This window comes from Anomalospiza imberbis, chromosome 2 (assembly GCF_031753505.1).
Source record: "Anomalospiza imberbis isolate Cuckoo-Finch-1a 21T00152 chromosome 2, ASM3175350v1, whole genome shotgun sequence".
In the NCBI taxonomy this organism is placed as follows: Eukaryota; Metazoa; Chordata; class Aves; order Passeriformes; family Viduidae; genus Anomalospiza; species Anomalospiza imberbis.
The window spans coordinates 18,250,099-18,266,946 of NC_089682.1; the positions used below are offsets into that span (position 1 = coordinate 18,250,099).

The 16,848-nt window shown below is 40.2% G+C and overlaps 1 protein-coding gene across 4 annotated transcripts in view; it reads left to right on the top strand.

Moving 5' to 3' along the window:
• The first annotated feature begins 395 nt into the window (after window positions 1–395).
• Window positions 396–16,848, top strand: part of GEMIN8 (gem nuclear organelle associated protein 8) — a 34,512-nt gene continuing 18,059 nt past the window's right edge. The window contains exons 1-4 of one of the 4 annotated variants that reach the window (XM_068180033.1): window positions 396–489; window positions 1,262–1,311; window positions 4,494–4,533; window positions 7,398–7,863. In XM_068180033.1, the coding sequence (XP_068036134.1) occupies window positions 4,531–4,533; window positions 7,398–7,863 (469 nt within the window). In that variant the 5' untranslated portion in view covers window positions 396–489; window positions 1,262–1,311; window positions 4,494–4,530. Of the gene's footprint in view, window positions 490–596; window positions 685–873; window positions 958–1,261; window positions 1,312–4,493; window positions 4,534–7,397; window positions 7,864–16,848 lie in introns of those variants that run through there. The other 3 variants (XM_068180032.1, XM_068180031.1, XM_068180030.1) reach the window with 3 other exon arrangements.

A 16,848-nucleotide genomic window follows, 5' to 3' on the forward strand; every position in this document is an offset into this window, starting at 1 on the left:
CTCTAGTGAGGTCTCTTCTTGGTCTCCTTTCCCGGATGACAAGTGACAGGATGAGAAGAGATAATGTTAAGGTGTGCCACGGGAGTTTTAGGTTGGACATTAAGACGATGTTTTTCACGGAAAGGGTAATTAGACATTGGAATAAACTGCCCAGGAGGTGGTTAAGGAAGGACTGGACGTGGCACTCGGTGCCATGGTTTAGTTGTTCGGCCACAGGTTGAACTCGATGATGTCTCAGGTCTTTCCCAAACCTTCTGCGGGCTCGCAGCGCCGTCCCCGCGAGGGGCCGGCAGCTCCTTGGGGCGGCTGCGGAGAGCGGGGCCCCGGCCGCGCCTCCCCACAACACCACGAGATGGCGCCGCGGGCCCGGGGAGCGCCGGGCGGAAGCGGCGGGGGAAGCCGCGCCGCGCCCCGCCGGAACGGGGCGAGGGAGCGCTGGAGGCGGCTTTGCCCGGCTCTCCGCGTCCGCCGGAGCCCCGGGCTGCCCGGGTGGGTGCGGGGACGGCCCCCGCGCAGGCTGCGGCCTCCTGCCCGGGGAGGGGACCGGGCTGAGGGAGATGGCAGCCGGAGCGAAACGGCGGCGGGAGCGGGAAAGCGAAGGGCTCAGGAGGGAGATGTGGGAGCCCGGGCGCCTGGCGGGGCCAAGGGCGGTGATTGTGGCACCAGGCGGTGGTTGTGGTACCGGTACGGGCGCGGGGCTTGGCCGTTTCTCTACAGTTTGTCGGCCCGCGGCCTGAGGCGGCCACGAGCGAGCTCGGGCGAGAGCGGCGCTCTGCGCGCTGGGGCCGGGGGCAGCCGGGGCACAAGGCCTGTGCTCCTGCCAGCCCCTGGATGTAATTGTGTGCCCTGTGAGCAGAGGCGGGAGCTGCTCATCGCTGCGGCGAGGCTTTCAGTCACTTGCCGGAGTCTGGGCACGAGATCTGTGAGACCAGGAAATTACTTACGCCTTCAAAAGCTGTAGGAGCAGTTCCATCCTGTTCCTTGTTTATTACTGAATTGACCAGATATATATGAAGCATAAGCTAACTAGGCTACTGGTAATTGTACAGCTTTCAGCACTTCATTTCTTCCCTCTGATTTTTGGCCGAAATAGCTTTTGGGTTTATGTGCTGAAGCTCGGAGAATAAAGATCCTCTTCTGGGGAGCCACAGTGGATTACACTGCCTCGACTTCTGATAGGGCCAAAAGATCGGTAATACATACGCTAAAGTCTGAGAACATTATTTTGTGTTATGCTAATTTGTTTCCCTTCCATTCACAGGAGTTGCTGCTGTTGTTTTAAGGACATTGATGTGAACATCATAGTGATAGGTGGGTCTTCATAGCATTCCTGTTGGCATGAGAAGCAGCTGTAACTGTATCCCAAGTGCTGGGCAAGTCTTGTATTTACAGCCATTCACAAACCAGAATGCAGGATATAGTGTTGGGAATTTTTACCCCTTCTTTTTAAGAGAAAGAGACTCTGAGAAATAAGAGAAAAAATTTTGCTGCCAACTGTCCCAGCAATCTCAGGCTTGTGTTTCTATGTGACTGTAACTAGGGCACTTCGGTATTAAAGTTAACGTCACAGCAATGCGCAGCATTAATCTGAAGCACAGAATGTCAGACCACTTTTCAGACATTTCCCTCTTCTGGTGGTAATTCTGCATCAGAGTAAGCATCAGAAGTATAAAATGAAATAGTGTTCATGGGAGGATGCGCGTTATTGATGTTGTTATGTTCGCATTTTTTTAGCTAGTATGTACTAAGGTGAGTTCAAAATATACAGCACAAAATTATGTTTAATCTCTTAAACTGTGAAACTTACTGCCAGGGGATTTATTGGAAACACCTGTTATTCGTGGGGGCTTTGGCTTTACATGCCAAAACCAGTTTTGGAGATAAAAAAAAAAGGAAAGTACCTGATCGACCACTTGCTGAAATCAGGAGAAATGTACCTGGAAAAGTAATTCCTTTATGATTATATTAGTGTCACATTTTACTGAGTATCTCCTACTAACCATTGCCAGAAACTGGATACTGAGTTAGGGCAGCTCTGGCCTGACTGAAGACACTTTTCACAGCAGGGACAAAAGCAGCAGTGGGCAGAGGGGCTGGTCAGCTCTCTGCTCTTAGGGACATTTCCAATTCAAATGTAGTTGGCTTTTTCATGAAAGCTTTGTATAAATGTGTTTTGTTGAAACCTGCTGAACTTACTGAAATTCCACCTAAAGTTAGTAACATATGATGTTTTTACCATAATATTGTGTAATAGGTTAGTTCATCTCGTGTTGATGGATATTGTGAATAATGGAACCCTCACTGATGCTGCACTGGGCTTGCAGTTGTCCCTGTTTCCTCCATGGGGCCACGCTGTATCCAACACACCACTAGTCCCAGAGTGGGATTTACTTACCAAGTTATAAACCCCAGTGCAGTGAAGTTGAGTCTGAGGTATGACAGACATTGTCTCCATTTCTGTTGACTCCAAGGAAATTAAATGCTGTCACAGCATTGATGGGATTTATTTATTTTCTCTAATGCTCACCTTTCTCAAGCTGGTAAGGGGGACAGACATGTTTTGATGAAAGGGAGTACATCCCTGGTTCATTATCAGGGGATAAATATTTTAAAACTGGGAAAAGAAAGTAGAAAAAATGTCCATCATTAATGATCAGTATAAGCAAACAGATCTCTTTCCCATTTTAAATTGTACATTCGCTCACGAGTTTCATATATTCAATTGGTTACATATTTAATTTTTTTAAGTGTGATTTATAGAAGTAGAAGTATTACATTTATTTTTCTGCTGCTTGTCCTGTTTCATATTTGATGTAGTTTGTGTTGGAAGACTAATTCAACTGAAAATAAAACAAGCTCACTTTTTAATTTAGTTTCCTTGCTTGCAGCATTTTTATGCTCTGCTTTATATTTGTAGTCTAATGTTTCATAACTCATTTATGAAAATAATTAAAGTTTCTGTGTTTGGCAAAACAGGTTTTTCATATTTGGTAAACTAATATAGTTGGATGGTTTTGCCAGGGTTTTCCCCCTTCTTCCCTTTGAGAAAGTGTACGTGCATGCTGTGTGTTAATAATAAAGTATCAGACTTTATCAGTTGCTTCTTCCTCCAAGCAGGCAGGAGAGAATCCAGTGACTCACATGCTTTAGTTGCCTAATGCTGGAATCTGCAGCCTTTGTTGGCATGAGTTGTTCCATCAACTGCAGTAGGGCTGCTCCTGTATGTAGAGCTTCTTGCAGACACGGGGTTATGGTGTTACCAGGGGTTGATGGCTTTGAGCTTAGTTTGGGCTTTGGACACATCCAAAAGGACTGTCATTTGCTTTTGTACTGCTGCATGATTTGCATTTTGGTTGACCATTCCGTTCTTTCATGCAGTATGGCTTAAGTGACAAAAAGTTGCTCTTTAATGAGTATTGTTAAATATGAGGCAGAACACAACTGTACTGTATTGATGTGCATTTTGAAAAACCCTGGCTTTATCCTGGTATGAATCTACAGCAGTTTTAAGTGCTGTCTTGGCTATATGCCACTGTTTCTGGGAATAGCATTTGTCCATATCTTAAGAGTAGCAATAGGTAGTTTTCTCTATTTCTGTTACCTTTCACTGTCACCTAAAATAAAGTTCAGGCTGAGGGTGAGAATGTCAAGAGAAATATGTGAAAGAAGCAGCTAACCTATTAGTGTAATAAAATAATTGTCAGATGAGAGGAGAGTAAGACTATTTCTCATTGTGATATACTGGTAAACCACCCTGGATATGTTGGTAATTATAAATCCTGCCTGGTGATTATAGAGCTCTTGTTCTCCCTTTCTACACCCACAACCATTTTTTCCTTTTTTATTTTTTTTCCCCGTCCAATTGCCCCTCTTCCTTATGCCTTTTCCTCACATTTAAAAATTGTGGTTGCAACTTGAACTGACATGTGTTTTCTTCATGGGAAGCAGGATCAGATGCTGAAGAGGAGAAAAAAAAAAAGAGAGGCAAAGAGAAAAAAGGGATTGTATGTTGTCAAAAGTGCACCACAGGTTAAACCTCACTGCATGAGTGGAATTGGGATGGGTTTAAACATTTTATGGCAGTTGCTTATTTTATACAAGTTTCTGTGCAGACACAGCTAAAAAGTGAGAACAGTTTGTTTCTTTTAAGTTTATGGTTTTTGTTTAGCATTAATTTGGAGAATAAAAGTTGGGGAAGCATGAAGAAAGAAAAGAGCAATGGGAGAAATGTTCCGTTCCAGCATTTCAGGCTGCATTTTGTAGAAGGTTCTCTTTTAACTTTCTTACTGTAGTGGGGAATTTTAAGGAATGGGATTTTTACTGCTGCTAATCAAAATCTATCAGTAGGAGACTTCAACTAGCCCCAACAGAAAAGGGATGCTTAACAGATGTAGGTCATGGTACTCAAATATAACAAAAAATATATTCAGTGCCTGTGATCACCTTAATACATATCTTTTTATGAATTAAAAAGCTACTCTTTTCTTTTCTAGTTCACCTTGATCATCACCAGAACAAACTCCACAAGAGATGGTAAGAGGTCTTCACAGGTTTCTGTGGAATACCTTAGTTACATTTTATATATAAAATACATATAAACACTTTAAGTGAACTATGAGTGCAGACATGTAAAAATTAGATGTAAAAGTCGCTAAATTGCTTTGAAAATAGAATTCAGATTATAACAATGAGTGATTTGTCTACTCCTGGGAAGACTCCAGAGAAATAACAGGAGAATAACAGAGGACTCTGATCATTTGCCTTAGATTTATAGCTTTTGTTTCCTTGAGGAAATCTCTTATTTCCATTTATTCCACAGCTGAAAAAGCACAGACACAGAATTAAGTGAGACTAAAAGTGTTCTTTTCCTTTTTCCACCCAAATGTAAAACATTTCTGTAATTTCTTTTTTAACAGATGTATTTTTAAAATTCAAATGTAAGAGTGGTTTTCCAGGGTCACTTTCAACAAAAAAACCCTCACAAAAAGTAGTTGGACAAGCACCAGCATCACAGTTCTGTCTACATGAACTGGCTTTTTGTCTTCCTTTCCCCTAAATTAACAACTGGAGCTAGTCAGCCAGACAAATCAACCAGCTTGATTGCAGAGCTTTCAGTAAAGTCATCAAGTTCCTTTTTAGAAACATTTTATAAGAGCTGGAGATAATTTTTGAGCTTTGAAAGACTATATTGTCTTTTTTGCAGATATATTGCATGTAGGAGATACCTGCTTTTGTCAAGCTTCATGGTCTTTCAAAACTGGATTTTAAAATATTTTAATATTTAAAGAAAAGAGTAGTCAAAATGTTTTAAAAGTAACTTGTTAATGTATCAGGTTTGATAATAGGATATTCTCATCTGTGTGCTGAAGGAAGAGGAGCCAGCATGACATTCTTAATCAAAGGGAAATGGTAAATAAAGCATTGTTCATCCTAGCTATTAGGTAGTTGGATGATTAAGGATGAAGAAATTCCATATGGAAGGCAGATGCTTTCCTCCTACCCACTCATCTTGGGAATGATGCATTTTGGGAACTCCAAATGCATGATCTTGTAGCAGTGCAGTGTTAGACCAAGAGGGGAATAACAGTGATGTTTCAACTCCATGAATTCTTTCCTTTCAGGAAAGATAAGTTGTCTGCACTTTTAAGTCACATAGCTGAGCTACACAGCCTTCACAAATAGGCTGCAGTTTTTGATCAGGAATACCTTAAGGAATGCAGTTTTGTGGTGGTTTTCTTTGTGTACTCTGTTAGCTGAAGATACTTTGTTTCTGAAACCACTTACCAATGACCTAAAAAAGATATAGCATTGATATTTTTTTTTTATAGAATAATGGGCTCAATTTTCCAGAAAGATAGGCAGCATGAGAGTTGCACTTATTATTCCAAGCTCACTATTCTATTGTTCTCTATTGTCTGAGAACCAGAAAGTGAAAACAAATGTAAGTAAACTAAATGAACCTCTCTGGATAGTGTGAAATGGAAAGTATTTTTTAGGTTTGACTTTTCTGTTTTGCCTTTGGATTTCTTTTCCCTACAAAATCAGTATTTTAAGGGAACCAAATGGTGTCAGAGCAGATCAAGAAAACAGACTTAAAGATTTTTGTCCTGTATGTCCTTAAAAGGAAAAAAAAAAAAAAAAAAGAAAAGAAACCACTTTAAAAAAGGACTGTAAATGTCACGTTCGTCTCTGAAAACATCAGCTAGTTTTGCCATAGTTTTGAATGTTTGACAGAACACGGCTTAATTAAAATTTTCCTATTTAAAGTGGAGGCATTCTGTTTTACTCCAGATAAAGTATTTTCTATGGAAATTAAGACATCAGGGAAAGGGAGAAAATACTTGCTATTTAGTTTACTTGTTCTAGGCTGTAGTCCACTTTATGGCTTTGTTTTTTTAAGATCATCTGTTATCCTGCTTTTTGAGAGAGTTGGATGAGGGGAGAAATGAAATGGCTTTTATGAAGGGAGCTTAAGGCTGCAGGGACTGTGGGGCTTTGTAGTTGCAGTGAAATCTAAACAGCACAAAACTTCTTTAAGGAAAACTAAGATTAGCTGGAAGACAGGAGAAGGTGTGTTACACTATGTTTCTCTCTATAGAACTGTTTTTCTCTGTACTTTATCAGTGGCACTTTATTGCCTCTTTTCATGTTTTGGCTGGTGATGGATACAAAAGGAAGATTTACTGGCAGCTTGCATTTCACTAAATACAGTCTTGTCTTGTACAGATTGTGGCCATGGTGGATATATGAACTTGTCTGAATTGCTGTTTGACCTTTTCTGAGAAACTTTGGCAGGCAGATGGAGGAAATACATTACTGGAGGAAATACGTTACTGGATAAAATCAATGCATTTGTTTCATGCAGAAGAATCTTAATCTCTTGTGTTTTCTGTCTGTGGATTTGGAAATCAGGTGCAGGTTGTAGTATCTACACTTTGGAATTACTCAGTTCTTACAGCTCGTATGAGTATCTAAGGAATTGTGGATTATATCCACATGGCATATTTCCTAAAAAAACCTGATTCCTACTGTAGTAGCATGAACACTTGGGAAAGTGTTCCTTCTGGACACATACCTTCTGGATGCTACAACTTCTTTGTTGATATTTCTTCAGTGGTGGTTGTGTTGATGCAAAAAGAGTCTCTTGTAGGAGTAATGAGGTGTGGTGCAAGTGCACTGTGCTCATACATGTTGTTTTTCAAATCTCCGTGTTCCATCATAGCCAAAGGATGACTAAAGAATAAAAGGCAGCATTGTGCTTGCATTTAGTTGCTCCCTTCAATTGCTTTTAATTTCTTTCTCTCTTTATACCTTCTTTCTGGAGGGAAGCATTAGTGCTGTGGTGTGTGGTTGATGCTGTTGTGTTCTTTCCCTCTCCCCGTGTGTTTTGGCCGCAGGAGGACGCCGAGCCGTGGTACTCTCGGAAGGTGTATGCGAGGTACTGGAGGCACTATGACTTAGCCATGCGCTGGATGCGCAGGCACCAGAAAGCCTACAGGAAAGCCATGGAGTCCTTTTATCGCGTGCCGTGGCATCCGTGGCATCCTGCTGCAGCCTCTCCAAGCAGCCATTACTCATACTGGGATGGGAGTGATCTCCCACATAACCAAAACTATTCTTCCAGCTATAGACCAGATGTCAGAGTTCCATATCACAGGGGAGCTCAGCAGTACTCAGGTGCCTACCAGGAGAGGGAGGATGCTGATGAGGACTCTGAAATGGAAGAGGATGTTGAAAGGGACTCTGAAATGGAGGAAGACTCTGAGTCTGAAGGAGAGATAGAATATGACTTGAGTAACATGGAGATCACAGAGGAGCTTCGCCAGTTTTTTGCAGAGACAGAGAGGCACCGAGAAGAGCTGCGTAAGTCCGTGCTTGTTCTGTGTTTTGTGGTATTTGGTGGCTATAACACTGAGTGCTGGATGGCTTCAACATTTACAGGTTTTGTAAGAATTCACAGAAATAGGCATTGCAAGTGAGCAAGCCAGCTGACTGAAATAGTCAAAACTGATGGGTGCACTTAAGTACCACTCGTTAGAAATAAGTTTCAGAAAATGTTTGAAAGTTTTTGGTGAGAGAGACAGAGAAAAAAAAATTGACTGCAAAGAGGAGAATAACACTTTTGTCCAGAAGACAGTATTAATCATCAGTGCTGAGGAAAAAAGCTCCAGATTTTTTATGGTTAAGTCTAGTTAATGTGCTATATGTCTTAGAGGGGAGCCCACAGGAAATGCTTGAATACATCACTGAACCGTAGAGTAAGCCTCAGTGTATTTTATAACATGGAGCAGCCATTTTGTTTGCTGTTCTTTGGCTAACCTGACAGCAAAATTTCATGACCCTTTTCTCCTCCCCCTCCATCCTCTTCATTCTGTACTATATCACAAGTTTCTCTTTGTTGAGCATCTTGATCTGGACCCAAGTCCTTTGATAGGTAATGTAAGTCTTCAGATTTTTCTCAGGTCTTGATCCTCAGAGGTATTGGTCATCTTTGTTTCTGTGAAATTCTTAAAAGAGTAAATGATTATTCTGTACTTTATTGACACTTTACTCAGATGTTGCAGACAAATTTGTTATCTGTTTTAAGAAAGCAGAATAATAAAAATAACTTTTCTCATATGACTCCAGTAGAAAATACATGTAATGAATGCTTAATAGAGCTTTTTCTGCTTCTCTGAAAGAGAAAACATTCTAAAAATGTATAATAAAGGTCATGATTGAAAGGGAAAGAAAAAGTATTTTAAGTTCTTTGATCAGCAGGTATCAGAGGGTGAGCTGATAACTCAGCTTAACTTCAGACTTCTCATCAATGTGATGCACAGTTGATCTAGTTGGCAGAGAAAAGTGAGTTAAGGAGTTCTGTGGAAGTGCCTGATATGAATCCCTTTCTCATTGTGCTTTTGCAGAATCAGCTTGGTGTTCTCTGTTAAAATGTTCCTTTGATGAGATGCATGGTGCTTTAAGACACTGGGCTGCTTCTGGGAGTGCAGAACATTTTCTTTGGATTTATTTTGACTAATATGATTAGTGGTATTTAAAGGTATGTGAGTGAATAAAGGTGGTATCCTGGAAATTTGGAAATCGGGTCTTAGAGATGTTCTATGTTGCAGATATCCTGTATGACCTTGGTGTAGCTATTTAGTCTCTTCCTGACCCCTCACTGGTTGTGCTTGCTAAAAATATGATTTGTTCTTTATGATGAGCAGGTGAATTGGGAAGAAGTTTATGACTCAGAGTACAGATTTTACTTTTGTTCCTTCCACCACAGCAGTACTCAGAGCCTTTTGGAATGGTTTGGTCTCTGCTCTGCGCTGTGTAGTAACCTAGCTCTGGATGAGTGTAACTCCATGTGCTTCAGTGGCACTATTGCAGATCTTCATGCAAACTCAAGCAGGCTGTGGTCTTTTGCTACTGCATGCCTCAGTTTCTTTAGTAGCTTTCCTGATAAAGTGAGGCTAGCGCTGAGTAAGCATCTATAATTCCTCAAAGCATGAAAAAGTAAACGAGTACCTGACTTAAATGAAATTTTAAAGTAACATAGAAATCTAGGGTGAATGTTGCTTTCTAAATGTTAATATTGTGAGTAATTAAAAACACAGTGTGATCTTGTTTGGAAATAATTGTTTCTTGCATGGTGAGGGAAAAGGAAAATAGAAGACATTTTTTAGTCTGTTAAAATTTCTCAAAAGAAGAAGCATAAGCAGCAGGAGGAGGGGAAAATCATTGTTTCTGTAATGGTTTGGAAATGAGCTGGTATGGAGACCGTGTTGAAGGCAGTAGTACTCTATTTTAAGAGGTAGTTTTATTAATTTTCCTGATTGCTGTTTATGAACAAAATTTAATTTAGATGTTCATTAAGCTGTGATCCATAATGATGCTATATCATGTTACATCTTTCATACTGTTTAACAGTTGTCATGCTGTATTGATGCCTGAGAAGATTGAGATAATGCATCCTCAAAATAAACCCTCAGTTACTTGAGTATTTTATCTTTAATGACTTTACTTTTAATCCCAAACTGCATGTCCTTAGGAGCAGATTTATAGAGAAACTTGGGTAACATAAACCTCAGTAATGCCTGAAATTTACATCTCCACTTCAGAGAGAGACATTTGTAAAGGTGAGGCAGGAGTTTTACATAGCATTTAAAGTGAATGAGACTGTTTGGATGTGCCACGGTGGAATACCAATAGGGACCCTGACGATCAGTTAAAGCAAAAGCCAGTCGTTAGGGAACATTAAGGGGAAGGCTGTGTCTCATATTTTCTTCCTCTGGCATCAGTAAGGGGCTCCGGGTGGAATTCACAGCCTCTGACCCCTGCACCTTGATATTCACTTGGGAGAAGACACACAGCTTGCTCTTCTTCTAAAAGCAGAGTTGGCAAGAGGTAGATAAACGCTTACGGGCAACTGAATGAGGTGGGAATCACAAGGGAGCAGAGCATCAATGGGGCAAATAGGAATGGGAATTTGGCGCATAAGGAAGGGGATACCAATCTTTGTGAAGTATGACCTCCATTGGTTTGGTGTTTTTCTACCTTTCTAAACTTAGGAAATACTACACAGCATTAATGCATCTATTTTGGACATGTGTAGTGAGTCTTGATTTTTCATGTGGGATATAGCTGGTTCCCACACCTGATCCACAGATGTCTCATAGGCATGTAGAAGGATAATCAAATGGATTAAAAAGAATCCTACCTGATGTCAGACTCTTCAATTAAAATGCCTGATCTAGAGCTTGCTGGACATAAATTATCATAGACATCAGAGGATAAGATCTTGCTAACTTTAACTGTGAAAGACTTGAATAGGTCTGAGGTAGGTGGGAATGAGGTGACTCAATCTTGGAGGTCTTTTCCAACCTTAATGATTCTGTGATTCTGTGGCTCTGTGAAAGGCATTTGCGCCTAGATGGTAACATACAAGTCTTAATGCTAATTGCAAAGAGAAAAGCACCACAGATAAGAAAGATATTGTGCCAGACTAGCCAAAGAAGAAAACTTAAGATTTATTTAATTTCTTTGTATCTGACACAAACTTGAAGAACAAGCAGATGTCTAACTTCTGTAGGATTTTTGGTTTTGTTTTCTAAGTGGGCATTTGCAGTGATTGGCTGTCTTGCAAAGTAAGGGCTTTGAAACTGGCAAACTTGCTGCATGATTTAACACTTCTGCAGTGATACAGTTCACAACCAACCTCTTTTAAAACAATCTTTTTTTTTTTGTCTTTGAAGTTACATCAATTTCTTACTAGTTTTTGTATTTGTATCATGTGTTGTAGTTAATTACATGTTCCTGGAATGCCCAGAAGTAATTATGAGTAAAGTTTGGCTGAGGCTGCATGAACTGAGACATACTAATACACTAAAACTTATCTCATGTTTTAGATAAATGGCATTTAGTTAAAACCTTTACAGACAGTTTTAATTCCTCTTCATTTGTTTCTTCATATGCAATCGTAATTATATAGTGATTCTCTTTTTTAGAGGGTTTTTCTTGTCAGGCTAGTCGGTCATTCTGGTTCTTCATGTAGCTGGTGATCCAAGCATACTATGCATCTTGGGAATGTTTATGGTTGCATTTAAGTTTTCCCTCTGGCAGCTGAAAAGCATGAAGTTCTTTTCCTGGGTTACCATACCTGTCAGACCTAAGTGTGGTTAGCAGATTCTCCAGGCATCCTAGATGTAAAGGATAGAATGCAGTAAGTTGCCTTTTTACATTTGCAAGAATTAAAAGGGTAAAAATTAGGAAAGGAAGATTCACAAGCCTAACAGTTCTGTAAATTGTGTAATTGCACATATTTATTACACTTTTAAATTTAGCCTTTGAAACATGTAGTTTGTCCTTACACAATTTTTCTTTGTTTCCTTTTGCATATAAGAGAAAATCACTGCTAAAATTGAGTGAGTACAGCATTGCAAGTACATTGAGAATCATTCTGTAGTAGTTAACAGGACACAGACAGAATGCTTTATTTAAAAACAAAGAAAAGCAAGGGGAAGTACCATCATGTCAGTTCATTACCAAAGGATAATACTCTATCATTTGTTAATGCTCTGACTAATTTTTTCCATCAAAGCCTCTGTTTCTATTGCCCACACATAGCCTCCAGCTTTTCCCAAAAATAATGTCTCAACTTAATTTTTTTTATGCTAGATGGAAAATATTTTTTTTAGAAATGAACAAAAATGGTGAATGAAGATGTTTGTTTCAAAACTGCAGTCTGTAGGCTTTCCCCCTCAGGTTTCTTCTTCTCTGAAAGATGATAGTTGCCACTGCGTCTTCTGTGAAGAGGAAGTAATGGAATTTTCCATGTTTTGTAACTTGTTTGAATCGTACCAGATCCAGGAAGCTTTTGATTTTGTTTAAGGCTCGCACGCCTCTTGGAAAATAGACTTTGATTCATGGTTTTTGCCACCATGTTTTCCTTCTTTCTTTCATTTTTGGTAAATGCTTTTCCCTGGATTTTATCTGCCTTTTTCTTCATAAGACTGTTGCTCAAATTCTTGGAACTACAGGCTCCCCACTGTTTCTTTTTCTTTCTTTTTCCCTACCATAAACTGTCCAAGCAGTGTGGATGGTGAACTTATAAATATCTGCTCAGCTTCCCTGCCTTTAACAGCCTTTGTTGACAAACTTTTTGACAAACCAAAAAGCCTTGTTTGGCATGAACTTTAGCTACAGTCTGTAGAAGCTGAGATGCTAAAGCTTCAGAGAAATGCCTGTGAAATAAGAGTGCTCTCTGCAATATGTGTGGGTGCTTGAGAGATGCTTTTGAAACATGTTATTTTGTTAACTGAAGAAGAAATGTGAAAGTTACTCCTTTTGTACTACATCTCTGATCCTGATGATTGAACCTTTTGTTGTGTAGCAGCAGAATCTTCTCAAGTGCACACACTGTGTCCTCCATAGAAGCTGTGTTATTTGGTACTGGAAGCCAATAATTGAGAAAATGCCTCCTTACTAGAGGAACAAGGAAAAGTGCCACAATTTTCACTGCTTTAATTTTGAAAACTAATCTCTACTTGCAAAATTAGAGAGTCTGAAGAGCAAGAGTTGAGCACAGTTTTAGATCTGTTTCATGACAGACAAGGTTATCTTTATACAAAGCGTATGAATTTGTAAAATATTGTCAAGAAAATGCCCTTGGGTCCTATGCTAAAGACAGAATTTGAGCTTAGGAGAATGTGTATCTTTGCTTTCTGAACCTATGGCTTGCTGCTGCAGGAAATAATGGAAGAGAGACATTGGAAAGCTCAAGGTACTGCTGAGTAAACTGAGCTGTGAGCTCTGGAGAGTTGCAGAGGAGTTAATACATGTACCTAGAAATTATATATAAAGTCTTTCTTATGTGTATGTGCCACAGGCTGAGTATTTTTGACAGTGTTGGCAACCCCTGAAAGTACAGAAGAGCAAGGCCAGGCTTCTTGTTTTCTGCTAAGGGATGCCACAGGCTTCAGTTCCTACATGGCACCTGGGGCTTCTGTGGACCAGGCTCCCATGGATGCAGCCTGGACAGCTGGGTGGAGCTGGGCCCTGGAATGCCAGTTCCCTATCTGCTAGTGGCTGTACTGGTATTAGTTTTTTCTAAGGCTGCTGTGGAGTACTGGTATTTGAGTTACAGCAGGTTAATAGCTGGGAGTGTGGGAAAAGCTCATGTGGTTCAGTATGACTGTAGTGAAGATGTCACTTTAAGAGGAATGCCAAGATGTTGAACACCTCTACTTCCTCTTAAATTTGATGAAAATGAATAATGCTGTCTTAATATGAACATATGTATTAAACTTCAGGAACCTGTGTTTGAATTTGTCATCCTTCGTCGGCCTGATGTGTTCCTCTTACTGTAGTGAGACAGTACATACACTAGGGGACTTGTTGAGAGGTTCAGTTTATTTATCTTTATAAGCGATTTTGAGGACCTCAGCAGGAAGAAAGCAAAAGCCTTGAATGCTAGAATAATGAACAATCTGATCTAAGTGTTCTTTATAGATCTTTTGCTTAACAATTATCTTAGATGTCATCTCTGTGACCCAGATGTATCTTATTGACAACATTTTTGCTAAACAAATACAGAATTTGATGTACTCTTTCTCCCAGAAAGCTATTATCCCTGAGTTATTTGTGACCCAGTAAGAGAAGTCTTGTAATCTTGTATTGTTGCTGCTCTGGTAAATCAGTAATGTGGTAAAATTCCTTCTGACTGGACTTGTCCTGAGGATACAGGAATAAAAACAGGAGAGACAGGTCATTACTCCTCTCAGCAGCTTTGTCCCTCAGTATCTGAGATCCATTTGGTACCTGGTTTTGGTAGTTGCTGGTTGCAGAAGGATCCCATGGAAACCAGTCAGTAGCTTGCTCTGATGGATCAGTCACTGGAACTTTCTCTTGACAGAGAGAATACATGTGGTAATTCAGTTTTAGATCACACAGAGTGTGATCTGTTTTGTGTCCGTTGGGCTCTGCAGAGTTTTGGCAAAGAACTAACAGGTGGTCCCCAGGGCTGAGGCCACGTTTGCAACAAGGAATCCTTCCCCAATCTTGCAAGAGCAAAAATTCTTTTCAAAATGCTGTTACAGAAGATTGCTTCATATGGGAACAGTTTGGTGTGGGAGGATGCAGACACTACTTACGCTCAGAACTGGTGCTGCTAATTTTTTGAAGTCAGGTTTGCCTGCTTGGTTATTCCATTAGCATCTGCAGCTGCTCTGAGTGCCTCCTCTAGTCTCCTCTTCATTCTTTGTCCTTGCAGGGAAGGCTTTTAAAGCAGCTGCAGCTGCTGTGGAAAAGAGCAGGTGAGACCATGCTGATAGACACAGCTCTAGGGAAAAGTGGCATAAAAGCATCTCTGTGATAATCACTCAGCTTGGGCAGTCTGTCTTCACAGTTTATGCACTTTTCCCTAAAATTCCTTGATTACTGGCTCCATCTGAGTGCTACATGCAGCATTTCTGGATCTCTAAATGATCTAAGGGAAGAGCTGTGTCTCAGTTCTCTGATGATAAATCTGAATTCATCTGCCTTTAGTGTGATACTTTCAACCTTGTAAGTGGACAGTGACATTGTGGACTGTGAAGTGTTTTCTAACACAAGCCATTTTGGGATCTACTGGGGGAGCTTTTGTTGTAGAAAGAATGTTTAAAGTTTCAGCACTGGAGTAATAGTGAAAAGCAAATGCCAGAGAGGAAGGTAGAAATGGATGTAATGATGATGTCTTCTTTCTACACTCATGATGTACAAAATCTGCTCAGAAGCTGCAACAGAGCATGGCAGCAAAATAGCTCGAGTGTAACACATTTTAGGTCTCTGTGTTATAAAGCAAATCCCCTATATAGACAGATTTGCTTGGAGACAGGTAATTTACCCCAGCTAATTTTAATGGGGTATTGTTAATGCCAATACTTCAGAGGCTCCATTTGCTTTTCAGCATCTCTCAGTGTGTCTCAGTTTTATCAGAAGCATCCAGATGGAGTTCATATCCTTTGTCATTAGGGAGATGTGGGTGCTGGCGTGGCAGAAACTGACGGTTCAGACACTTCCATCTGCCTGGGTCTTTTCAAAACTCATTTCCTTGGATGCTAAAAATCAAGTGAGAGAGGCAGGCAGAGTTTGTTAGGCCACCCATGTCAGACTTGGGTGGCCTGTACAGACTTCCCATCATAGCCTTGGGAGTGCCAGTTGTGACTAGATCCATAAAAGCTTTCAATGTAGGTAGAATTCAGAAACAAATATCCTAAATTATAGTCTTTATATCCAAATTATAGTCTTCCACAGATGCCTTCCAGGAAGAAAAAAGATAGTCATTTATACCCAAAGGATGATGCATCTTAAACCCTAAGGATACAAGGGAGCATTGTCCTTCTTGTCTTTTCTAGTGACAGGGTTGAGCACCTATGGCACCATATGATGTCATCTGCTGTGAAGTTCATTCCAAAGAATCTAGAATGTCTCTTGCTATAGGAATTTGTGTCCATTTTCTGTTTATTTAGACCTTTAGTACAGGGGTGATAGTGCTTCCCTGTTGCTCAGAGAAATAGAGAAGGTTGATATAACAACATACTGAGAAACACTTGTGCTCTAACCCTATGAAGAGCAATCCAGCTGTTCATCTCTGTTACAATTTTTACAATTGGCCTCCAAACAGCCAAAACTGTTTATGTGGCTGTCGAAATTTCCTACAATATTTTCAAGGACACATGTCTGAATTTGTCAGATCACTGCTCTAGTACACTGAAATCATAGAGATAAAGTAAAAAAATGAAGGCTATATACTAAATGGATATTTTTACTGAAATAAATAACATGGGTGTTACACCACTGAGTGTTGTTGTTCACATTTAGCTGTATAACAATCTCCTGAGTTTAATTTCATTTGTAGTTGCTGGAGTGATTGTTGCTCTAAAAGTCAGCTCTGTATTCACAGAAGTTGTAGAAACTTTGCCAAGGAATGTAGGTCTCCAAAGAGCGTGCTGGACCTCAATTTTTCTGTGGCTGTTCAAATGCTGAAACTAATGCTGCTGTTCTCACTTTGTATGAACCTTGGAGAATACCTTGATTTCTAGAAGGTCTGCAGTTTCTGATGTGGTTGCTGAACAGAGCATTGGCAGAATCACTCTAAAATTCATCAGTTGTCATTTCCTTGGGATTTTTGGCCACTGGTAAATGTAGAAGTGTCCAGACTGTGAAGATTGCATCATGTGCAACATGCTGATGGAGGAGGTGTTGAGGTGGTAGATTGCAGAGCAGCTGGCTGGCTTTGGAGAAGCATCTGCATTTTACTGTTCTCTCTGTTTCTCACTAGGTGATGCTGGTGACATGTAGACATTTACATTCTCTGCTTTTGCATCC